Source organism: Hippichthys cyanospilos, chromosome 2 (genome assembly GCF_059441005.1).
Source record: "Hippichthys cyanospilos isolate Australia breed blue-spotted pipefish chromosome 2, RoL_Hcya_1.0, whole genome shotgun sequence".
Lineage (NCBI taxonomy): Eukaryota > Metazoa > Chordata > Actinopteri > Syngnathiformes > Syngnathidae > Hippichthys > Hippichthys cyanospilos.
Genome location: NC_142370.1, coordinates 17,702,959 through 17,728,107, shown reverse-complemented (window position 1 = coordinate 17,728,107; position 25,149 = coordinate 17,702,959). Strand labels below are relative to the sequence as shown.

Below are 25,149 nucleotides of genomic sequence, written 5' to 3'. Positions count from 1 at the left end.
TTATTTTTCATTCTCGCAGATTGAGAAGTCATCCTGCTCATGGAAGATGCACAGCTGGCAAATGACCTTCCATTATTTGGGGATATTGTTGCCTTTTTTTTTTTTTTTTGCTCATTCAGACTCATGCAAACAAAAATAAATGTTTTTGGAAAAACTAAGAAACTCCAAACAGCAGCCTGGAAAAAATGTATTTATCAGAAAACCAACCTCATATTACTGTAATTTAATTCATAGCTGAGAGGTTAACAAGAAAAAAAAACTGGTTTATGACCTTCACTGTAATTACCATGTATGTACTTATTCTGGTTGCATCATCTTGAGTCTTTATCATGCCTCACCCTTAAAGGGGCAATGTCAGATTTAGACTGTTCGTCATTAAAAAGAAATAAATGATCATGAATGTAAAAAAAAAGCTTTATAAATAAATGTGTTCTTAATGACCAACCATGTTTTGAATATAATCGTAGGTCTCGTTATCATGAAAATATATTACATGCGGGGTGGCACTCCTCCGGCGGCTGCCGTGTTTGTTGTACTTATGGACAATGGTAAATACAGCACATCATGCTGTCCGTAATGAAAAACGGTCTAGATCTTACACAGAGTGCCTTTAGGTTGTATTTTTTATATCGGTTTCTGTGCCTATTTGCTCAGTAAAGGTTACTACAACAACCGTCCAAATCCACGAAAAGAGATGGAACATTCGTACATTTTGCAAAGAAGCTTAGCACAAAATTCTTCGACTCTTATTTGTCAGGTAAACGCCATTCTGCATCTGCTCCCCATGGTCATAATTTGTATCCGAGCGCTGCTCTCCCATGTGTCACGTTTTATTCACTGTTTGAGCTACCTTCCTCGTCTGCGTGTTGTGCGTAATCACGTGACAGCCCTCGTGAGTAAAGGAGCAGTGGTGAGGCTGCAGAGCTCACGGATAAGTCCACTTCACCTCTCTCTCTGCAGTTTTGGCAGCAGGTAACGATTCGTTTGTCGAGCGCGCGTTTTGGGGTTGATTCTTGCCTACGGTACCGATTAAGCGGAATCATGCCGCTTTAGCCGCTAACATGTCGAGCAGCATGTCGTCACGACAGCTTTGCATCACATCTACTTATTCAAACACAACTAGCTTGCCCGTAGTTTGCAAACTGACAAAAAAAGGCATCTAGACTTACAGACCACTCTCACCTGAACTTCGTCAACGGTCGTTGCGGAGGCGCAGGCGGTATAATAAATACCGTAAAGGCAGATTACAGTGGGATTTCAGTAGAGGAGCGAATTAGCAATGTCTATCGTTTGATGTCTAAAGTGCATGGGCGCAAGAATTTTAAATAGAAGGAAAAAAAAGTTGCGTACCATTAAAACACACACACATAGGCCAACACACACACACCTTTTTTCAATGTTCAAAAAGTTGAGCACTCAGGGCTAATTGTCAAAAAATTAAATTCATTTCACAAATGGGTGGCGTGTGCGAGCGAGAGAGAAAGTTTACTTTTACATGACCAAATAAAACAGGTAAGTCCTTGCCTCGGCAACTGTGATCATTTTCAACTAATAAAGTGGTAGAATCGCCTTAAACGGTGACATTTTACTGCGTGATTCATACTCCACTAGTGCAATATAAACCAGAATGCCATATTCATTGTAGCCACAGATCAGGGCTTCTCACTTATATTTTTGCGAAGCACACGCTAGAAAACCTATAGAAATAGAAAACCTCACGCCCCGACCCTCCCGCCCAATTACACTCACGTCACTACTGTATTCGAGAACTGCCACAGGACGAATTTTACAAGATTTTGAGAGAGTTAAGTCAGTTCAGTAATTCTTCTTCCGCAAACATTTTTTTTTCAGAAAAGCACCATGTCTGTCGTGAAACTGGAGGAATATCGAGAGAAGATTCGCAAAGAGCTTAACAACGTTATGGACTTCTGGCTGAAATACTCCCATGACACTGTTTACGGGTGCTGTACTCACCCCTGCTTGCTCCTCATTGAAATTCATTCTAAGGGTGGATGAATATGTAAATGTCAAATGACCTGTCCTGTTGATTGCCATGTGTTCTGTATTTCAGGGGCTTCTTCAATTGTATTGGGAAGAATGGGAGGGTTTATGACGAGCTGAAATATGTCTGGTTGCAGGGAAGACAGGTTAGCATTCATAAGTGCATGTGTTTACACTTTTCCACTTTTCCATTGTCCATCGGATCATTTTGCACTTTCCCAGGTTTGGATGTACTGCCGCTTGTACAGAACTATGGATAGATTCCACCGGCCTGAAATTCTTGAAGCAGCCAAAACTGGTATGTACATATACTTTTTGAGATGTTTGATGATTGTTGATGATCATATGGAATTTATTTTTCAATTTTCTTAGACTAAAAATAAATAAATGGGGGATTTCTGGACAGAACCTGCATAAAAATGTACAACATAATGGTGTTAAAATCTTGAACCTGCAGAATGTACATTCTTTTTTTTTTCATTTTCACAGTTTTATAAAGAAGGTTTTGGGGGGGAACAAAAAAGAGCGCAAGTACTATACTCAGTACATTAGTTGTGCGCTCAATGACCATTCAAAGTGCAACATCAATACAAGTACCCTTGCACATCAGCAATAATTAGTATGTGAGCACATTGTAGCGGGTACTTGGAAACATTTAATAGTTTATGTAGCACACCTAAATGAGAAAAGCCACCTGTCAACTCAAGTTGCAGGCAGGGGATACAAAATTTACTACATTGGCGTAACACTGGGATAAAGCAAAAAAGGCTGGATAATGGCCAGTGAATTGACTTGTTTAGTGCCGTTGAACCGTTGACGCAAGATAGCATTTAGCATTGGCTAAAGCAATAACACACCCACCGCTCATCTGATTGACTACTAATTAAAATAGTTGCCAGCGAAACTGTGTTATATATTTGATTTCCAGCAAAGTAACTTTGAGGCTGTGGTGATTCTGGGCTGTCCAAATAAACTTGACAACAGTGTCCTGGGTTTTAATTTTGCAAGATTTGTTTTAAAATGAGATGTTTTCTTTTTATTTCAAAGGTTTACTTGACTGATCATTTTCAACGCAGATCATGTAAATTGTGTGTGTGCCTGTATGTGAGTCGTCGTTCAAGTGTCTGCAATGACAAAACCTGATTATATACAGTGTGTTCGGTCGTGCCTTAGCCATTTTCTCTTCCATTTCAGGAGGGATTTTCCTCAGGAAGTTTGCTCGTGTTTCCAGCAGCAATGGTCAGATGAAGTGTGCATTCTGTTTAACACGAGACGGTAAAGCGGTAAAAGTACAGAGGACCATTTTCAGTGAGTGTTTCTACATCATGGCCTTAGACGAGCTGAGCAGAGTCACCGGTGATAAGGACATGCAGGTATAACGTCCAAAACCTTCGCATGCCAATTATCTTACTTGAATATGGATATTGGGAAACTGTCAGTTCTCTCCTTTCGTGCATACAATACATTCTAAGATTGATGGCAACTGTACCTGCAAGACCCCTGGAAGTGTGATTGATCAAACTTTCGGGTGTTTCTTTGGTTCCCAGGTAGAGGCTGAAACGATGATGGCGCAGCTCATCTTCTGGGTTCAGGTTGACCCAACGGGCTTGGGCCGACCCACGCTACCCGGTGACACGCAAACCAACAGTATGGCAGTTCCAATGATGCTGATGTGTCTAGTGCAACAACTCACTGAAGGCCGCGACGAGGAGGCAGTCCTGAAGTACAAAAAGTTGAGCAGCTGGTGTGTGCAGCAGATTCTCCAACATGTTCAGGTTTGAACCGATTGTCACGTAATTGCACATTGTGTTTTCTGTCGTTATAATGTTGTTCTAACCGATGTGTATCGATAGTGTCTTTGTTATCTAAGAAATAAAAACCCACAATTGTTCTTACCGTACAGAGAGATGGCACAGCGATTTTGGAAAACGTGTCATCGGAGGGGGCAGAACTGCCGGGTTGTCAAGGCCGACTGCAGAATCCAGGTAAACGAAGTCCCCCACCTCTCCTAATACTGTGTAACTCAACGTGTTTATGTTTTACCGATGTAGGCCATGCATTGGAAGCAGGCTGGTTCTTGCTTCAGTATGCTACTCAGTGGGGGGACAAGGAGCTGCAGGAGAAAGCTATCAATAAGTTTGTGGAGCTACCCTTTAAATATGGCTGGGACAAAGATCACGGTGGCCTCTTCTACTTCCTGGATGTGGATGGCCACTGTCCAACACAGGTCAGTCAGTCATCGCTGCATGAGTTTTTATTCCATTCCAAATCTTTAATATATACACATTTCAACATAAAATCGCCATTGAATGCATTAAATGAGAAGCAGAGTTCCAAACCAAACGTTGTTAGCAAAAGACACTTGCAAAAGACAATGAACAGAACTTTTGGCAAAATATTTTGTGGACTGATAAAACTAAAGTTGGACTGAGAGGAACACAATGTCATGTGTGGAGGAAAAATGGAACAGCTCCCCAACATCAACAACAACTAGATACTGCAACAGGACAATGATCCAAAATACAAAAGCAAATCAACTTGAAAATGGTTTCCGAGGTACAAAATATATGTGAGAGAATCAATGGCCATTTCTTTAATTGACATCAGCCTGTATGTGCATGACGTCAACACGGTGACTCATGCTAGGCACCTGAGAATCTGACTGAACCGCAGCAATTTTGGAGAGAGGAATGGTCCAAGATCAATCCTGATCATTTTGCCAAACTGATCTGCAACAATAGAAAGTGAATGGTTGAATTTATTGCTGCCAATGGGGGAACAACCAGCCATTAAATCAATTACTTGTTCCTCCCACTACTGACACTGTTTGCATTTTATCATTCAAAATATTTTGTTTTTAAAATGGCTGTTTTTAATATAAGCAGATTCTTTTTTCCATCTGTGTAATTTTGGTAAAGATGAAACCTCATTTAATAGGGATTTTATGCAGAAATGTGAGAATTTTCCAAAGGTTCAGATACTTTTTCATGCAACTGTATTTTTATGCTGCTGCTGCTGCTGCTGCTGCTTACATTAAACATTAGGCCTCACACAAACTAGGAGAATGACAATTATCTAAAAGGGTAAGGTTGTGCTCTTCGTAAATACAGTACCACAATGTTTGTCATTCCTATTTGGTCATGTATACATTGCTGTGATTGTTTTAAGGCATGTATACTGTAGTTCCTTGTTGCATGCTAATAAATCAGATCTTTTGATGGTTTTGAGCAGTTGGAGTGGAGTATGAAACTGTGGTGGCCTCACTGTGAGGCTCTCATTGCCTTCCTCATGGCCTACAGCCAAACCAAAAGGCCTGGACTTCTGGAGAAATTCTCTCAGGTTTATGACTACACATTTACTCATGTAAGTATTATAAAAAAAAACAAACACCCTGTACTGGTGTCCAGCCAACCGCAGGGCACATACAGACAAACAACACTCCTCATCATGGTGTTGTTTTTTTTTTTTTTTTTTCTGTGAGGATGATCAATCATATTGTATATGTGCGGGGTAGAGATGCAGTTAGCAAAGAGTGAAAAGAGCCTTGTTGATTTTTGTTTGGACTAGTCTTACTACAATAGCGTGGTCACGTCATAGGAATGTAGCATTTGTATGAGGAATGTAGAGTTTTTCCACACACTGTGAAAATTGTTTTGTTTTACATCTCTTGAATTACATCTACCTGTATGTGCAGTTTTCTGATGACCAACATGGTGAATGGTATGGTTATCTGTCACAAGAGGGAAAAGTAGTTCTGGATTTTAAAGGAGGCCCCTACAAAGGTAAGAATAAGATGGCTCTGGAACATTACTTTCCTAATTTTGTCAATGAACTAAATGCCTCTGGATAATTGTATCACTTTTGTTTTTTAAAGGTTTCTTTCACGTACCACGAAGCCTGTATATGTGTGAGCGAATTCTGGATGATCTCCTGAATGAAGCTGTGTAAACTTGCACTCCATTGTGTTTAACTGGAAGAGACAATGTTTTAAACTGTTGCAAATCAAAATATAATTAATGTATTTTTAAAACATTGTATGTGACTGATTTTACACCTTAATTTGCAGATTATGAAATAAAACGCTCCTTTGATAAATCTGTCCATCCTGTCACTTTGTAGACCACTATCATTTTCAGGGTCATGCGAGGAGCTGGTGCATATAACAGATGACTTTATACAGAACTACTGCACGGTTCAACTGCTGCCACAGTAGGTTTAGGGAGTTGAACAACAGTTACTTATGTAATGGCGGTTTGATGAGCTTGATTGACCGCCAGACACAGAGCATCAAGCACAGTATTATTTCAAGAATGCATACCAACAAACGTCAATTATGACCCCCGTGTGTGCACATAAAAAGATGTGCCATGCGAACTGGGATACGAAGATTTCAAGTGACAAAACACCGGCGGTCATCTAGGGCTCATTGAACTGGTCACATAAGTATCTTATTATGCCGCCCCTCCAAATGGCCAGATGCGGTGTTAAAGCATGGAATGACGAGTTCACAAGGAATCGATGACACGAACGAATGAAACAAGTCCTTATTGCAAGTGCAATCTCCATGTGCAGACGCAACTCCCCTGGCGCTGGCACCCTTCGGGAGAGTGAATCTGCCATCTCATTCTAGATGGCTGGAAGACAGGCCACCTGTGGATTGTCCAGTTGGGAGGCAGACCACTTGAGAATCAACTGTATGGACCTTGTCCCGCCCTGATGGTCCATGTGGAAAATTGTTGAAGTGTTGTCCGATCGGACGTCCCTCAAGAAACGGCAGGAGGCATATGAGAGCCAGATGAACTGCACACGGTTCCAGAACGTTGATATGGGCGGTGCTGTCCATTGCAGGCCAGTGCCCATGAGCAAACAGGTGCTGGCACCCCCATGCGAGTGGCCCTTCAGTGGGACACGGGAATGGAGCACCAAAAATGTCTGAATCCCTGTCACTGTCAGAGAGCTGCACACAGATCTCATGGACCCTGAGCGACCACTCCAGAGTATGTCCAATGCACTGAAACCAAAAAAAAACAACCCAGGAACCAGAGGGAGCTCACAAAGAACCCGCTTAGTGGACTCAGTCAATGAGGACTAAAATCAAAGCAGCCCATGTGGCTGCACCAGATATGAAATCTAATACCCGTGATCCTGAGCCATAAAGGCAAAGGCTTGCAGACAGGCCATAACTAAAGACAAGACACACTCCATATCACCTTTCCGCCCCACAGCCATGGCAACGAACAAAAGGTGAGACACGGGCTAGTCAATTCAACCTGATCGCACACAAGCATTACAGGTCTTTGTAATTAGGTCATCCGCTATTTGACTATGGTCGTAAACACAAGGGAGTGTCTGCTGAGCAACTTTGTGAGGAGACAAAAGCATGGAAGCCACATCCTCCTCCACTACATCCATTAAGGAAAGGCTATAAAGAAGATCAGGATATAAATATATATGCCAAATTGTTTTATACGTTTGAAAAAAACATTGCCATTTGCCGAATGTGTTATTTATAACAAAATCTAAAAAAAATCCTTCTGTTGAATAAAGATACATATATTTATCCAATGCCTATTATCTAAAATATTTACCATTTATTAAAATGTAAAATACATACATTGATTAAAAACAACTGTGTATTTTTTAATGAGCCAACTTTGAGGAAAAAAAAAAAAACATACGTTAATGTGACCGATATGTAAATGTAAATCCATGGTGGTCGAATAAACATAAACAGGCAAGTTCCTTTGAAGCCCACGAACCTCTGCTTTCTTAAAGCGGTGCCGGCCATGTCTCCTGATCAGAAGGTGGCAGTAACGAGCGCCAGAAGTTGTTCGCTAACCTTCACTAAAATTATATATTTAGAAAGAAGAAAAACATTAATGATCAAGAAACTCGAGTCACGACAACCCCGAGACCGGGTGTAAGGAAAGCAGTGCTCCTTCGTCGGGGTTCCCCATTTTCCACTTAATAAGGAGGAACTTTCCAGATCCACTCACTGAACACCGGTCGACGAAGAAAAGCGGACGCCAGAGTTGCCTCGTGAACTGCCCGCCTCTAATCGTTAGCTTCTTCAGTGATTTAGCATGCCGCTCTCGAGCCTCTGTTTATCCATCACGGCACGGGTGGTGAACTCCACATATGGTTGAGTCATGTATTCCACCCATCAGCTAGACAATGTGGGTCAAAGGTAAAGTACCAAGTTGAATGACAAGACATTATTGCGTGTACTGTTTATAGGGTCACGAAAAGACGTTGCGGTATCGTTTAACATGAGTTTTATATCTCCGTGTTTGTGTAGACTGGTTAAACGTGCAATCGCTGCAAATGACAATGCAAAGTCTAAAATGTATTTAAGTAGCTTTCTTTCGAACTACAACCACAATGTTGTTATGTTGATAATTTTTGTCCGTATCAATTCAAACTCAGCCCTCATAACTTGGGATGAAAGAAGAATTTGATTTTGTTCTGTTTGCGTTTAACCCGTGTGCGCTGTTTTGCCCAAACGTTTGATCTGTACAGCAAAGGCATCGAATATCAGAGGGAACGCTTTGAAAGAAGACAGTAGGGAGCTGAAATTTCAACATGGCATGACCACTAAGTTACCACACCAACCAGGATAGTGCAATCCCTTGGCTCAAATACTGCAAGAATTAGACGGGGGGGGATTTCAGGATTAATAAGCATATTTTACATGTATTTAACAATGCACAAAAGTAAAATCAAAATGCATTGATAAACCTTTTTTTATGGATTCTGTCCAGCATACAAAGTATTAGCTGTAAAATAATAATAATAATGTAACAAAAGCACACAATGGGCAGGGCAGTTGGATCCAGTGACAAGTCAAAACGTACAGCATAAGTATTCAAAACAATACTGCAAAAATCTCTGCTTGCAAATACTTATTTGGAAACCACGTTAACTTGTGTTCTTAATTGATGTGCTGTCTTTTTGCTCATTTGACTTTCTTCAGAGGCACTGGGGTTTTCTACCAGGCCTTGCCTGCCATCGGAGCTGATGGAAGAAATATTATGGCACTGATTCCTGTTCAGATGGTGAATGGGAAATATGCTCAAATTCAAATCAAGCCTAAAACAAGAGAAACACTCCCGGTAAATACTCTATCAGCTGCCCCTATTCCCTTGGGAATAAACCCTGCTCTCCCGTCTCTACAAACATTCCTCAGAGCCCCTGTGAATCAAGCCCAAGCGGTTTCACCTCCCGAAGTTCCGAATGATATTAAAAATCAGCTTTTGATACCAACAAGCCACTCTTTTTCAAGTTCACACTCGACCAGTGTGCGTTCCATATCGTCTAAGACAACTGTCTGCCCTAACAATGTTTCTTCATATGATTCAGAAGTTCCGAATTTTTGTTCATCGCCCATGCCTTCACTTTCACTGGGATTGCCCAAATCACAATTGAAATTAATTCCAAAGGTCTCCCAGAGGCCCAACAGTCCAATGAAGTGGGTGATTGAAGAAGTCAGCTCTGATGACAATTCTGTTGACCGTCCACATTGTCCTGCTGTTCCACCAAAGCCCTTTCCAAACTCGGAAAGCAACAACCAGTTTGAAGCTCTTAAAAACGTGATGCCTGCTCCCTTGTCCAACTTGACGGCAAGTGAAACACGTCAGCAAGACATGGTCATGTGCAATGGCAGGGTGTTTTTTGCTGCCAAAAAGGAGGCCCTTTCATCACCAGTGGTGAGCAAGGAAAAGCGTTACCAGCCGGCAAACTCTGCAGCAACATCATGCTCATCGTCACTCTCACAGCACTCACGTATTATCACTCCAAATGAGCCAAATGAAGTGATTGATCTTTGCAATGACGATAACTCTGGTGACTTGTGTCCAGCACTGCAGACAGACCCTTCGTTGGATGAAGATAATGTCATATTCGTATCTTATATTCCCCCCAAATCTGAAAACGCCCCAATTCCAAGCCCGGTAGAAAAAACGGAATTAAATCAAACAAGGACCTTTGACCACGCGAATGTAGTTAAGAGGACAACCCTCGATCACGCCGATACTGGCCGGCATCAACAAACTGAATGTGAAAGCTGTAATAGAAGCTCCATTGGTCAAATCAAGCAACATAATCACGGCGTGGGCGGAAGCGTACTTGCCAACGATGACAGCGACTCGGCCCATAAACACTTGGACAGTGCAAGGCTTTCTCAAAGAATGGAGAGTTTGTCGCATCCTGATGTTTCAGGCCTCACTAGTGGAAATTCTGCTGACAAAAGGGTGAGTAAATAGACGGTGGGGTCAAATTGAGAGCCACACTCGTCTTTTTTTTTTCCTTATTTTTCCAGTGCTTTTCCTTTTTGCCAATGAATGCACATTTCTCAAAGTGTGTACTAGTAAACGCTGTTAGCACACCTAAGTTGGAAGCCAAACAGAACAAGATCTTGTTCAACCCTATAATGCAATAATTTTCTTCAAATGTAATAATGCATGGAATATTTTGTTTTACGCTTGACTCAATAGAAAATGAAATAAAATCTAGAGGTGGGTATTTTTTTTTTCCCTCAAAACTGATCATGAACAACATGACAATGTAATCTATACATGTTAATTTTGAGTCCAATGTTCTCCTTTTTATGTTTTGGGTATCTTTAAACCAATGTACATCCACAAAACAATTGTGGCGTTAACACATGGGTGTTGAATATTTCATAAGTGTATTTCAAACTGCCTGTGTATTTTTAATATTGTCTGATTGAAACAAAGTTTATTGTTGGAGTTAATTGACAAGAGTTAAAAATGTACTGTACTCTGCAGTCAATTCAAGTAAGTGACGCCTTTTTGAAAAGTGCTTTGCAACAAAGGCTTTTGGGAGTGCGAAGTGTTACTGTTGAATATACCTGTTTTTATTTAATGATGCTGTGTTCTTTATGAGGCATTACATAAAAATGTTGTTACAATATCAGTCAGGTAAAAATGTTGTTACAATATCAGTCAGGATTTTTTTCAATATTTGTCATGAAATTATTACATTATTGGGTTTTGTTACAGTTTTTGTTCAGTTAGGTACAAATTGTATTACAATTTAAATATATGATTACATTATATGCAGAATTGTAGCCAGATTTTTTTTTTTTTTTTGTGGGATGGCCATGGTTTCACAACATGTAGCATGCACAGTCAGAATTCATGAAAGAAAATGTTTTAGTGCGTACATTTAATTATGCAGTTAATATAAATGACAAATGTTATCAGTGGGCTTAAAAAAGAAGATATCCCAAATTTCTTCTAGGTGCAGGGGTAACCCAAAAGATGGCAAGACCACAACTGGCTACCATGTAGCTCTGCCCCTGGTAGTAGATTTCACAAGGCTATCAAAACCTATAAAATGTTCATATGGGTAGTAGTTAAAGTTAACTTTTCAAAGATTATTTTTACTTTCATCCTTTTTTACTTCTTTCTTTTTTATGATGGACTATGCAACCAAGGTGATATTCTAACTGCGTGACGTTGTTTTTCTTCCAGAATTCTTCAAATGACCTACCAGTTTGCAGGTCTGATCACTTTCTAAGGCAAATTTTTGGGATTACAGATGATGTGCGAATCTGCCTGCAGAGAATTAACCCAATATCATCGAGGCTTAGTCTCAACAAATCTGCAGAAATTGGACCGGCAGAGGATCTTCAGCAAACCTCAAACCAACTAATTGACAGTGAACTTTCTATGCGTTACAATTACAAACCAGGAGACCCCGATCGCAGCAAGTGTCCAATTTCTATTATAGGAACAAAACTATCAGATGAACAGAACTCATCAAGAAAAAATGTTTCTTCAAGTCCCCATGCAGGTAATGACTCAGGCGAGTGCTGTCTTTTGAACCAGAAAAGAAAAGCTAAGAAAAGAAATTGCAGTATTTCTCATAAGCCGATATTCCATGATCTGGACGCAAGGCTTATGGTTGGCTATGTGGAGCCAATCGATGATGAAATCTTCAACTCGGATGAAAATGACACTCCTAACTCTCCGGACTCAAATGCCCAGGTCCCGAAGAGTACTGCTTCAAATACAAGTAGAATGGGAAGAGCAAGGAAGCGCACAATGTGTCCATGTTGTGTCCCTGGTTCCCCGAATAGCAGTGCCGGGGTAGAACAATCAGAGAGGTTAACATGGACAAGAGATTACACAAGTAAAAAGAGTGGACGTTTGAAAAAGTTGAAATGATAAAAGCAATCGTACGACTGAAATTCATGGCTTTGCACCATCTTATATTTTTCTATACTGTGATTTTCTTTTTTTTTTTAACATGTATTTTTGAGTTATTTCTTATTTAGTTTTATGGAAGGACTTTAGTTCACTAATAAATAAAATAAGAAATTCATATCAACCAGTTTACAGTACCGGTACATATTTAAAGAATGTTACCACGGTCAAGTCTGCTTATTGTTACAAACATTTAAAGTTGTTCAGTATTGGATTACTACGCACAATCATTATTTGAATTAAATACTAATCTGAAATATAATTACTGCTGTCTTATTTGCGACTGCTGTTTTAGTTGAACCAATTTGAAGGAATTGAACCAATGTGATTTAGATGCCTGTGACTAAGATTTAGACCGTTTATCATTAAAAATGAATAAATTATACTAAATTTAAAAAACTTGCAAATAAATGTGTTCTTGTCGTGTTTTAAAAATAATTGTAGGTCTAGTTATCATTAAATGATATTACAATGAGGGGGGAGTATCACTCCTGTTATAACTTGACAGCAGGAGGAGGGTAGTGTAGCTGCATTTACCGTAATTACCCTGAAGCGCCCACATGCTCATGCGAATGACACAGTATCCCTTTGAGTCGTCGTTACGATTGCTATTTATTTTGCTTGGTTATGTTTTTGCAAAGAGAATTTATACATGCTGTTTTGTTGTTTTTGGTTTTTTGCATCTACAATTATTTGGGACTGAAGCAATTGTCAACAAATTCAAAGTAGTATCTGATAGAAAACTTAAAATATTTTTCAATGTAAACATCTCATTAAGAATAAAGTGCAGACCACAGGGGGCACTTTTCTTAACATTGGTTTCATGCCAAAGAAAAGATCGTTTTTCATGAAAACACTGATGCAATTCATGTGTGAAACGTAAACCCCGAAAGTCACCTGATTTGGCTGTGACACTTAAGGTTCTATGACGGGACTCTCAACGTAAATAAATAAAACAGTTTTAGTGTCCGGTGTCTTTTCTGATGTTGGAACCTTTTTGCCACAGTCACGCCATTAAATTGTTGAGAGGCCCTTTCGTTTTTAGAAGAGGCAAAACGTTACCTACAGTAAGTGCCAAGTGTGAAAGAATCACAAAAGTCATCGATGTATAGATAAAGTTGGTGGATGTTAACATTTTTCCCATCCATCCTTGAGTAGTAACACTTGCAAATTAGTACATTTTTTTTTATTTTGCCACGATGGATTATTTAACTATATGGCAAATAATCTAACATGTTAAAATCGTAAAAAGTGGATCATGTACGACCCCGTGTGTCGCCAGAAAATGACGTCATGCATTGGTTTGCCTTGCTAAGCTATCGGTTGTTTCTTGCAGTATAATTGCAGCGCAACTATACAAGTAACAACTGTTATACTACTGCCATTTTGTATATTGTATGGTTACTTTGTTATATAAAGTTTATTTTAAAAAATAAACTAGTGAAAACAAGTTATGGCAAAGACACTTGATTTCCTCCTTTGTGCCTGTACTCAGTGCCCCCCTCCTCCAAAAAAATAGACGGTATGTCTTCAATATGTTGAATAAAATCCCCATGAATAAACTAGGTTTTAAAAAAATGGAGTGAAAGAAACTTGAGTGTTACCTTTCATGCATTTCATTACGTACAGGAAATTCTAATAGAGTTTTAATACAGAGGTGCCTTATTTGGTCTGCTCAAAGTTATTCTGAAGAAAAACTTATTTTTTATTGGGAGTGGGAGAGGGACTAACAGACTTCCCCAATACCATTGTCTGTGAACAACAAGCATACAACCCACTGTGCATTTTCATCCAATTTTCAAGTAACTGCCACACGGTTCACTCACATATAGACAGTGTTGCCAAATCAAGCAGATAATTTAAGATTGATTGTTTTGGCAAGCACACCAACCGTAACTGGCTGCACACAAACAATTAAAAATGAAATTCTCGTAAAGTTCCATTTGACTGTCTTTTGTGTCCTCAGGAAAAAACAAAAAAATTGCACTCTCGATAGAGTGGAGTTTTATGTCCCAACAGAGCCTAAGATGGTGAGAGTACCTGTTTGGAGTTTCCGTTGTCTGTGGTTATTTTGGTGTTATTACAATGAGATTTATGATGAAGGATGCCGGAAGAAAAAATCTTCCACTGCTGGTGATGATATGGGGCTGCATGTTAAGTAAGGGCACAGGGCTGACAGATGGCTGTAACTACATACGCAATAAACACACAAGTATGTATTTCACACCAAGCCTATAAATGTAATAGGGTCCTTAATTGTTTAGGAAAATGTTGCAATTGACTCAAGATTGAATGAGCATAAGATTTTGAAGGCTGCGACTCACCTGCCCTGGGTTTAAAAACAGATGAAATACCTAAATATTCCACAAGGTGGTGAAGGTTGCTTTCAAAGCAGTTAAACTTAACTGAAAAACAAACATTAAAGTGAGCGAGAGAAATGTACGGTGTTTAAATCTGGTGCGTCTGGAAGGACTTAAATAGCGGGTGATCAAGTCGGATGGGCTGGGGATGAATGAACTCAATGTTGGAGTTGTAAAACATAAATAATGACAATGCTCTGTTAAAAAGATCACTAACCTTTGCCTTGCTCTGAAACTGCTTGATTGATGTTCTTTATCTCCTAATATGCCACTGTCCCCTCTAAAATATTGCAAAGAGGGTCTCTGAGACCTCAATCGTGGCATTGTTCACAACACTGAAAAACTGATTGGAAGACAATGCAATCAAAAAAAGGTAAGCAAATAAACAAACAAAAAAAAAAAAACACCTTACAAGAGAGAAGTTGTTGATCACGTCCACTCAAGTGACCCCCGGTCATCCAATCAGGAGTGAGACCACACCCGTCTCCCCCACCCACACCAACCACTTCCAGTAGCGAAAGTTTGTTTGCTATTTGTTGTTGTTTGCTTCCATTCACTTTTATGCTTCTTTTTTCTTGCATGTGTCCTTTTTCTTCGTTGCTTCTTTTCTCTTGTTTGCGTCTTTTATGATTGTTTTGTGTCTTTTTCTTGTTTGCATCTTTTTTCTTGTTTGTGTCTTTTTCTTTTTACGTCTTTTTTCTTGTTTGCTTCCTTTTTCTTGTTTGGTTCTTTTTATTTGCTTGTTTTTTCTTGTTTGCACCTTTTTCCTGTTTGCTCCTTTTTTTATTGTGTGCTTCTCTCTTGGAAGGTGTTTTTGTTTTTTGTTTGCTTAGTTTTTTGTTTGTGTCATTTGCATTTCAGGGCCACTGTACGAGCCTTTACCACAAAACATTTTCTGTACTGCTACCACATCAATCTTTCAATTGGCACCTAGCTAAATGTTCTAAAATTTTTAGGCAGATACGATAATTGGTCAAAAATAACTTTCACATTGGATTAATGGTTTAAAAACACTGAAAACATTTTATATATTCAAAATAGCATTGGGAATGTGAAAAAAAAAGTATATCTGAGTCAGGAACTGAGAATTTGTTTTAGTCCGGATTTAATGAAACAAGTTTGACATGTTGTTCGATGTGCGAATGTTGAACGTCATCATTTGAGTCAAGCATGATTTAAGAGCACACACTGGGTCTTGTGGTTTTTATCCTTAGATAAAATGCCTTTGTTCGAATCTTCAATAACACTCGAACAGATATCAAGCTAAGAACATAAACAATCAAATAATCGTCAGAGATGAGAAGCAAGGCAGACAATCTAATACGAACCTGCCCTTTTCTCCAATTTAACAAGCACACTGAGCAACTTCTTTGATTTAATTTTTACTGTTATTTACCTTTTTTTCTTCTCTGCTAAACAATAGTAACAAAGTCACTATGGCATTTGAATAGACTTTTATGAGCTACTGTACCTTGGTTTTTAAGGAATACTAAACTAATTTGGCCATTTTCAGCAGTAAAATAATGTATTCTATAATTTATTAACAAAATATGAAGCTATAAAAGACAAATTAATTTTGCTTTGACTCAAACGAAAATATGTATGCGCAGATAAATAGTTTTGAGAGAAATCTACAAAAATTTCTGCCTTCTTGGATCACATAAAATAATGCAGAGGGTTGAATAAGGCCAGTAAGCCATAAGTTTGGCACATGTGGTCAATACGGAAACTATCAGTGTTAATATTGTGTTTGTCGAAAAACAAAAAAAAACCCAAAAAAAACACACAAAAAAAACACTTGGGACGTGCTACTGTGCAAGTGGTGTGCAATAGTGATATTTACTCAGAATCCATTCAACTGATTGTAGGAGAGTATGAAGAAATGACCATATTATAATAAAACAAAAAGCTTGCGAAAAAAAAAAAGTACTTGCATGACATCAACAGATTCAGTCACAGTTCAATCATTTTTCTAATTGTGATCATCTAGTTTTTAAACTCTAAATGTATGCTTTCTGCATGCCGATTTGATCTATTTTTAAACATTAGGCTTCTTGTGCTTGAGTCGTTGGGTGTTGAAAAACAAAAATATATCGAAGAGGAAACTGATTGGCTGTCAGGAGAAGGGTGGCGCAAAAATGTAAGAGCATGTGATAGTTGTCAACCCGATTAATGGTAAATTAACTGCCCAGACTGACACTTTGAGCAAGTAGCCACAGCTAAAGTTAGCGACTAAGATGGTAACGTAGCGAGCCGTAGCAAAGCTCTTTGTCAAACTAAATTCAAGAATACGTACCCCAAATTTGAGCAAGTCTGCGATGGGCAGGATGGGTGATGTTTTATTTTAATGTTCATTTCCAAGTACTGTATTTTGAAACTGACAAAAGAAAACAGCACTAATCTTCCTGGGGGTTAAAACTAAAGGTTGCAGCCAAATGGTAAATTGCTACAATTGCGTCTGTTAAGGAAAATAAAGGACTGAAGCCACTTTTTGTTGTTGTTTATCTTCTTTTTTTTATCTGCCATAGTAATATAATACCGCTAAATTTAAAAAAGAAAAATTGGGCGAGAAATTTTCTTTTAGGTGAGATTAAAATGAGATTAATTAGATCACTCAATTACACATCTAAATTAATTTTTAATAGCTGGACTGCACAAATATTTACAAAAAGGGTAGGGATGTGCTTACTGTTATTCGATGCTGCTGTTCGTGATTATACAGAGCTGGAGGAATACAGTCAGTCCTGCATATTGTTTTCAAACATTCCAAATGCTTCAAATTGGTCTAGCACAGCACATCACTTAAACAAGACCATTCCCGAGCCAGACTCATGGTGGGGGGTTTTAGTCAAGGTGATCATTATTACAATGGGACGTCTGCGGTCCCGACATCCCCGAAGTTACAATTAATCTGAAGTCCAAAACAGAAACAGCTCCTACATGATTAATCTTCATGTCAGTGATTTCTCAAAACAAATTTTAACACAACGACTTGTTAACTTTTTATATCCATTGTATCAACATGATAGCAAGAAAGATTTTCGAACAAGTCCAGTCCCTGTAACAGAATGTTGAATTATCAGATATGAGAAGCAGATGAGATTTGAAAACAAACTTGCAAAGCAGCGGAGGGAGGCCATCTCTGTGCGCTGCTGTCCTTCCTCCTCTTCTAGTCTGACTATAATACTGAAGGTGCGCTCGAGTGGCCCCGCACAGACAGGATGAAAGCCTCACCGTGTCCTTTAGGGAGACCACTGCCATTGAAGGTAAAAGATTGTCTTTGTTTGTGAAATATGAACGTCAACGAACAAACTGTATTTTGTAGTCGGTGGAGCATATACAGACAGTATAGAGCTGACTTTTTGGTTCTGTTTCAAAACAGAATCTAAAGTGATCTTCCAGAGATCCAACTATTGAATTATAACATCCAAACCAAAAGTCAAAAATATGGACTGAAATAAAATATTTGCATGTTTAAACGGCATGAATGTAATCATTGTCTTTTGCTCCATTTTTTTGGTCACAAAATGTAGATTATGTCCAAACGATGTCCTTATCTATGTGTCTAAAATGTTACCGTTTTGCAGCGCGAGTTCTTTTCTTTCTTTGTGTTTTGATCTGTGGTGTTTTAACATAACTACCATATCCGCTGGATACGCTGTTGAAAATTATACATAAATGAAAATATGTTAGAGTCATACAGAGAACACAAACAAAACGTGACAGTGTTGGAACTGGAATCTAAAGCAACATCAAAAGTAGTAGAGTCAAATCTTACAAGACAGGTTCATGAGAATCCCATTTAAAATAAATAAATGTGGTATCGCAATTGCCACGTAATTGATCGGAAAAAAAGGGTAAACACCTTCTCCTGTTGTCCTCAGATGCTGTGCATGTTCTGCTCAGCCATGTGCCTGGTCAGCGGGCCTCTGTGCTCGGAGGGAGCCAAGCTTCGCTGTGGCTCGGAACTCATCAGCGACCTCCTGTTTGTCTGTGGTGATCGAGGACTCTACTTAGGTAAGTGCATCTTCAGGCTTATTAGTTTTATATCCACATATAATTTATGGTGGAATCAAAACACACAACTGGTAAGGGATGTCAAGAATTTTGCTATATTTTGTGTCTTGTTTACATATGTTCAAATTATTGCTTGGTTGTTAACTCGACAGGTGTCCACTATGTGTTAGGTCTTTAGAGCAACTTACAAAGCACAGTTGAATTTAGATTGTGTGTCAGGTGTTCTATAGTGTTACCTTCATTACATATTTACCCATACTCATTAATATGAGGACTCGCTAATTTCATATTTGCACACTGAAAGACACCGGCAAGCCCTTTCACCTAATTACCTTTCTCCTGTTCTGCCCGAGGCCGCTGTCTCCATCTGGTATCAAAGTGGTGGCAATACTTCAAAATGGGAGCATACCCAGCAGTACACAGTGCCACATTGTTTGATAGTGTTATTGTTGCAACCCTTTGCTATCTGAGACCAGCTTTGTTTTCATCGAAAGGTACAGGGAAAAGGGAGAAAGTGCGCTTGCTAATACTAACTCTGAGTGGACAGCAATAGCTCAACGCTGAAGCCTTTTTATAAAGACCCTATTTGAATTTGGTTGCCTGTGAAATATTTCATTCGGTGTCAGTTTTGTTGCAATTTACAACATTGAATCAGCATGGAAAGTATCATTTATCATTCATAAATGTGACCACATAACGTGAGTCAACTAAAAAGGAAAAAAGGGCAAAATTGTTCTTTTTTTTTCAAAGCAAAAGCAAATATATTACTTTGATTCAATAAGTCTACATAGATAAAAGGACTGCAGAAGCAGGCAAATATTTGCTGGTGAGAACTATAGAATTAGTTGCTGACTAATCGTTACAGTTCGACATCTAAATCATTTGATTGCTAAGCACTTGGGTTAGAATGATGGTTTTTGCTCGGCATTGTCCTACTCGGGTAATTACTGTAAGTAAATAACTGCATGTAAACATGACCAGTATTTCCACAAAGACAACATTCCTTTGAATTATTATGCTACTCAGCACTCTACCAAAATCAGCCTAGTAGTCTAATAACAGTGATATTGATGATATGCAGACTTTAATACCTGACCCTAATGGGTTTGTTTTTCTCCTCTATTATGACAGGTAAAGGTACATGGTCTGGTTATGGTTACAGACCCAGAGGGAAGGGGATCGTGGACAAATGTTGTCGGGCAAATGGCTGTGATTTGCATCATCTGGAGAAATACTGTGCTAAGGCAAAGACGCAAGAGCAGACTACAGCATGGCCAAGCACAAGCAAAAGCTTAAGTACAAGCATGGAAACCGTCACCGCAGAACAAACTGACACGGTAAGAACTGAATTTATTGACTGTAAAACACACATTTCCCGTGAAACAAGTAAAGATTTATTATGTCTCAAAACTAAAAATATCTCCAAATATCCCATGACAGTGCATGAAAGCACAACACAAATTGATTTTGAGTCAGTGGTTGGGTGTGTCATGTAGGTAAAGAATATTGATCATAAAGCAAGTCCTTATTCCACTGAAGGGCAAATGTTGGTGAGTTCTGGCAAAGTTAGTGGCCTCTTTAATCTCATCAGGGTTCATTCAAGGTTTGCAAACGTTCACCGGATGTTCACCTGTACTGCTCTTGTCTTCCTGGTGACAAAAAAAAATGGATATTTTACCTGTGGGTGAATGTTTGACACCCATTTGGCGAACGCGTGCTGTCTTGAATAAGCCCCTGACGTGCATTGCTGTTTGTTACCTTCACCAGCACTCTTTTGGCTCTCAGAGAAATAGGGGTTTTATTTTCTAAATTAAGAGCACATGTTTAATAATGTTCTGTTTTCATACAACACAAACATATGCAGTACACGGATGTGACAGGATTCATATATTTATTTATGATGCGCTCTGTGAAAAGAAGTTTGGTCAAAATAGGAAAAAACACCATTGAGTCACATGAAAACGGTGTGTTGCCAAGGCCAGCTTCAAAATAAACACACCACAACACATACGTGGACGTCAATGCAATAGCTGTAGGACACCTTTGTTTTGAAAGTCCCCTTTGTATCAGAGTGGCTAGCTTGATTCGTTGCAACTCCATTTTTATTGCCATCGTATTACAGATCCATCAACATCAAACACCACCGTTAAAAGAAATCATATTCAGTCACTGATTCGGGACTCTAAAATATGAATCAAGTCCGCTGTCTTTAAATGATAAGGCACAAGTCTACAGCATTAGCACTAGCCACCAACATGGTGCTTTCGAATGCATTCAAACATTTAAAAGTGAGAAAATGTCCCTCAATGCTATAAACAATACCTGCAAATATTAAACAATGTGGTATTTCAATCTATAAATGCTGACATATGTTGTATCAAGCTGAATGGTGTGGATTAAAATACTTTGATAATACTTTCTGTTTACGATACCCAAATCAATTAACTATGCTTATGTCTTGCATTGTCGTGGTTGTTACATCATTGAATCAAAATAAAGAAAAAAACTGCCTTTGGTCTGTATAATGCTTATGAGACTTACTACAAAAAAATCGACACTTTTAAAATGGTCCTTTAAACAGGTATGAGAACACCAAACAACAGCAGTATTCAGAGCTGTGTTATGCCATACAAACCTAAATGAGTACATACATACTGTGTCCCCTGCAATGTGCTCACGTACATCTTGTCGGGAAACACTGCATTGGAGCTGGCCCCCCCTTTTTTTTCTCCATTGTCAGTTTTTAAAGTTATGTGAAATAATTATTTTTGACAGCCATTGCTTGTTGCAAACAGTTTTTGTTACAGTAAAATATTGGAAGTCACTTTGAATCTTACCATCATAAGGAATTGCAACACTCAAATTAGGACGACTATATATCAGCAAATACGGTTAATTACCTTGCAAAAGTGTGTGACCAAAGCCTGTGCGACAAACTGAAAAAGTTGGCAGTGCCCGTGCTATGAGTGCAAAAGTTAGTGGACAGCCCTTACATAAATATCTTGCTCAGAATGGAAATACAGTATACTTAATTCTGAGCATTTCTTTGTTTGCCCCCCCCCCCCCCACACACACACACACACACACCTGCTGAAAAAAATTCTAAAAGAAACAGCTCATATAGAAATTATGAATCACTTTAGTTGCAATTAGCAAGCTATGCAAATGTGTCACTTCATTTTCAAAAAACTCTGAAAGTAAAGCTGTTGATTCTTTACATTCACTGATCCAAAGCCTCCTTCTTAATAAGTGAGCGAAACACATCTCAATGACATCTGTATGATGAAATGATCATGTTGATGGAAAATAATCATTTACCAGATAAAAGCATGTCAGTAAACGTGTGCACTAAATAATATTGGTGCTGAACCATAACAAGTCAGTGCCAACCCATCAAATTAGTTCAGGTCAAACAAAGGACCAAGGACATCTGATGCAGAGAAGCCGCTGCTTACCAAGTCCTTGAAACGCTCTGTTTTTGCTTATCTTTGTCTTGCAGGCCTATCAGTTCCAAGCAGTATTTCAGAAAAGGCTTTTACAGCACCTGGGGCCACCCAACAGTCCAAAGAGAGAGGCTTATAGGAACAGTATAAAGCCTTCATTGCTCAAGAAAGTGAACCGACAGCAGAAAACAAGGGAGGCCCTCTCCATGGCCGCTGCAAGGACATCCTTTTAACTGGCTCACCTCCCCCAGTGCTCTTCTGCCACCATTTGAATAAGCCCGTCTCATGGACTCTATTTGTACACTTGACTTGAGACTTGACTTTGTGTCATGTGCGACTTTTGCGTACTTTTGGAAAACGCTGCTGCTTGTTTCAGACTTTTCACACTTTAGTTAAGTTAGTGAAAATGACTTCCGTGTGTGTTAATGAGGAAGTCAAGAAAACAACAGCATGTTCTCCGCATCCCCATTCGTCTGAACAAGGAATTCTTACGAATATTATATTTGGGGAATACGAGAAGGCGGCCATTTTGCCGCTTGCTGTCGAATGAAAATGACATCACGGGTGCTCAGGGCTCAGGTAAAAAACAATAATGGTTCACCTGTTTTTCGAGTTTGGTCATATAGCTTTAATAAGGTGATTTTTCATTACCTTAGCAGCTGTGAGGTCATTTCACATGACAGCATTTGGCAAATTGGCCACTCACTGAGATGAATTAAAAACAAGTGTGTATTACCGCTTGATTAAAGTGTTTCGAGTTGTTGTGGCGCAAAGAGCACATTACTGTAAACAAAAAAAATCTTGACTTGACCTCCCCTTTATATGTAGTAAACCATGTGGGCAACTAGTAATAGTAAACACACTTTAACTAATCTATTTTGATGACACAACATATAATATTGCGCTAATTGGGGTTGGAAACTTTGGTTTTAGCTTCCTTCTGACTAAAACAGTCAGATTTTATCAACTACAAGTGGTACATTGACCATTTAGTGCATACATTTCCCCATTTTCCCCGTAGCTGACACCTGCCACATTGGAGTGGCTCGAGTAGACTTCCTTCCAGGATTGCGGGTTTAGTTATTCGTGAATAATTTTTTTAGCTGCTGGTCTTTTCCTATTTTGTGTATTTATTACTATATTTACCCACTCGTAAGTGTCTTTCAAACATGTTTCATTTGCTTATTATTATGACATGCACTTTTTCTTAATTTTCTTATTTGTACCGTAACTCAAATGTTTTATCTTATTTTATTGTTTATGCAGTCCTTTTTTCTCTACTTTGTAGACCTTGTCATTCAGTCCATATCTGTGTCGTGTATATCAAAACACTACTTATTTCTCTTAGACAATATATGCACTAATATAACTGCTGAGAATAAAAGATGTTGATGTCGGTTGTGTATTGATCTTATTCTTATCACCAAAACAATGAATTAAAACATCACGATTGAGAGATTTGATTTTGAGCAACTTCCCGCATGACAAGTTTTGGTGTTTACTTTGCCGGGCACTTCATAACAATATGTTGTTTACCACAACTTGACCTAATGTTTTGACTTTGAATCTCAGTGACACGCAAAACAGCTCATCATTTCATAACGAGACTTAAGTTATCAAGTCCCTCGCAGTTAGGAAGGCCATCTTAGCAAAGAAAGAAGTATAGTTGTTAGAAAGCCGCGATACTCGGAAAATTAGAGAATTGCGATCCCTTATCCATGTTTAAAGTCTATGGTCAACTTTTAATGCAGACAACAAATCTAAGTAAGAATTTTACAATCTTGGTCGCTTGGTCTACACTAAAAATTGCCAATACCCAATGAGCTACCATATTTATTTATTTATTAAAGCTGTACTTACAATTCTTGATATATACATGTATTGTTGTGCAGGGACAGGTCTAGGATCAGCGGTATACTGTAGTTTTGTACATTTTAATGCAATGTTATTGCTAGGGATATGAAAGGGAAGCAGTGTTTTGATTAAGTCTCTGACTAAACCCTTAAACCTGATTAAGGTTATGTAAAAGTCGCACCATAGCAATGGAATGGATTGAATTTTGAAAATAAAAATTATAAGTCACTAAAACAACTTATTTTGATACAGTGGCAGTTTTACATTAATTGCATGGGTTTTTTTTTTTGTTAGTTTTTTTTACTCACCTGTAGTGCGTACTAAAGATAGCAAAAATGGGGATTGATTGGGTTTGTTTGGGTGGTCATATGAGATGCAAAACACAATGTGTGAAACACAAATCAGGACTTACTTTAAATACTAATATTGTGATAAATCTCTCATTATTAGTGCTGTCAAAGGATTAAAAATTGATCTATTTTCCTTTTGCTATTTACCAAGTGCTGGCCGCAACTGTTAGTTTCAACCATCAGAAGGAATGCTTTGGTTTTGGGTTTTGTCAAACACCAAACAATGAGAAAAAAACATTCAAATAAAACATCGTCCATCATGTCTGTCACAAACATGTTCAAATGTGGGGTGCTCTCCAATTGAGTTTGTCATAGAGCTTGGCTATGGCTGGCTACATTTGTGTCTTTGTTGCTATTATTAGCTGTGACTGCACTCACAGTTGGGTGCTTTGCATTCATGTAGTAGGCTAAACTTGAGCTGCTTCCGTGGTAAGCAAAGAATGCAAATAAATCCACCTTTATCAAAATTGCCACCAGGGCGTTTTTAAAGTTACATTCACCATTCCATCACCCAATGTTGCTTTTTTTATTTTCGTGTCTTCCTTCTGCCCTTCCACCCACAACAGGAGCCTATCGGGTTATGTCAGACACCATGATAGCCAAACAGTGACCACTTCAGGGTGTGATTGACTTTTTTTCGTCCAAAGCACCAACAATTCTACCACAAGAGGCCTGATGCATAAAAAACAGATCTTTTTTTAGCATACAGAAAGCATGCAAGAGGTTAAAATTTTAACTATGAAAATATTGCTTCAACTGTGACAGTAATTATTTGATTTTACTACTTGCTGTGACGTACAACTAACAGAAAAAATATGAACTATAAGAGGGTGTGGTGTGATTTAAAATCATGATTAGAAAAGCTTCCATTCAAGCGAGGGGAGACCTAGGTCCA

General features: G+C 38.7%; 3 protein-coding genes across 4 annotated transcripts; all 3 read left to right on the top strand.

Annotated features, from left to right (window-relative positions):
* The first annotated feature begins 827 nt into the window (after nt 1-827).
* renbp (renin binding protein) lies at nt 828-6,096 on the top strand. The gene is made up of 11 exons (XM_088407761.1): nt 828-972; nt 1,852-1,961; nt 2,072-2,147; nt 2,224-2,299; nt 3,196-3,374; nt 3,549-3,776; nt 3,905-3,986; nt 4,053-4,228; nt 5,233-5,364; nt 5,696-5,783; nt 5,876-6,096. Exons 2-11 carry the CDS (start codon nt 1,861-1,863, stop codon nt 5,947-5,949), a joined length of 1,212 nt encoding a protein of 403 aa, XP_088263887.1. The 5' UTR covers nt 828-972; nt 1,852-1,860; the 3' UTR covers nt 5,950-6,096.
* A 1,797-nt stretch (nt 6,097-7,893) lies between these two features.
* lrif1 (ligand dependent nuclear receptor interacting factor 1) lies at nt 7,894-13,887 on the top strand. 2 transcript variants are annotated; one of them, XM_088409247.1, is made up of 3 exons: nt 7,894-8,177; nt 8,975-10,250; nt 11,496-13,887. In XM_088409247.1, exons 2-3 carry the CDS (start codon nt 9,033-9,035, stop codon nt 12,189-12,191), a joined length of 1,914 nt encoding a protein of 637 aa, XP_088265373.1. In that variant the 5' UTR covers nt 7,894-8,177; nt 8,975-9,032; the 3' UTR covers nt 12,192-13,887. The 2 variants fall into 2 exon arrangements, with proteins under 2 accessions (XP_088265373.1, XP_088265372.1); XM_088409246.1 differs by having other exon boundaries at nt 7,894-8,188; nt 11,496-13,886.
* Nucleotides 13,888-17,691: 3,804 nt separating this feature from the next.
* igf3 (insulin-like growth factor 3) lies at nt 17,692-23,447 on the top strand. The gene is made up of 4 exons (XM_088407774.1): nt 17,692-17,856; nt 18,475-18,607; nt 19,739-19,944; nt 22,107-23,447. The coding sequence occupies exons 1-4, from the start codon at nt 17,812-17,814 to the stop codon at nt 22,281-22,283; spliced, it is 561 nt and encodes a 186-aa protein (XP_088263900.1). The 5' UTR covers nt 17,692-17,811; the 3' UTR covers nt 22,284-23,447.
* Nucleotides 23,448-25,149: the final 1,702 nt, after the last annotated feature.

What these genes read in the sequence shown, in the direction of transcription:
- renbp (XM_088407761.1), top strand. Translation starts at nt 1,861, where the DNA reads ATGTCTGTCGTGAAACTGGAGGAATATCGAGAGAAGATTCGCAAAGAG. An exon ending in AGATTCTCCAACATGTTCAG is followed by an intron (nt 3,777 to 3,904) that starts GTTTGAACCGAT and finishes CTTACCGTACAG; the next exon opens with AGAGATGGCACAGCGATTTT. An exon ending in AGGCCGACTGCAGAATCCAG is followed by an intron (nt 3,987 to 4,052) that starts GTAAACGAAGTC and finishes TTACCGATGTAG; the next exon opens with GCCATGCATTGGAAGCAGGC.
- lrif1 (XM_088409246.1), top strand. Translation starts at nt 8,151, where the DNA reads ATGTATTCCACCCATCAGCTAGACAATGTGGGTCAAAG. An exon ending in CTAGACAATGTGGGTCAAAG is followed by an intron (nt 8,189 to 8,974) that starts GTAAAGTACCAA and finishes GACTTTCTTCAG; the next exon opens with AGGCACTGGGGTTTTCTACC. An exon ending in GAAATTCTGCTGACAAAAGG is followed by an intron (nt 10,251 to 11,495) that starts GTGAGTAAATAG and finishes TTTTTCTTCCAG; the next exon opens with AATTCTTCAAATGACCTACC.
- igf3 (XM_088407774.1), top strand. Translation starts at nt 17,812, where the DNA reads ATGAAAGCCTCACCGTGTCCTTTAGGGAGACCACTGCCATTGAAG. An exon ending in GGAGACCACTGCCATTGAAG is followed by an intron (nt 17,857 to 18,474) that starts GTAAAAGATTGT and finishes TGTTGTCCTCAG; the next exon opens with ATGCTGTGCATGTTCTGCTC. An exon ending in TGATCGAGGACTCTACTTAG is followed by an intron (nt 18,608 to 19,738) that starts GTAAGTGCATCT and finishes CTATTATGACAG; the next exon opens with GTAAAGGTACATGGTCTGGT.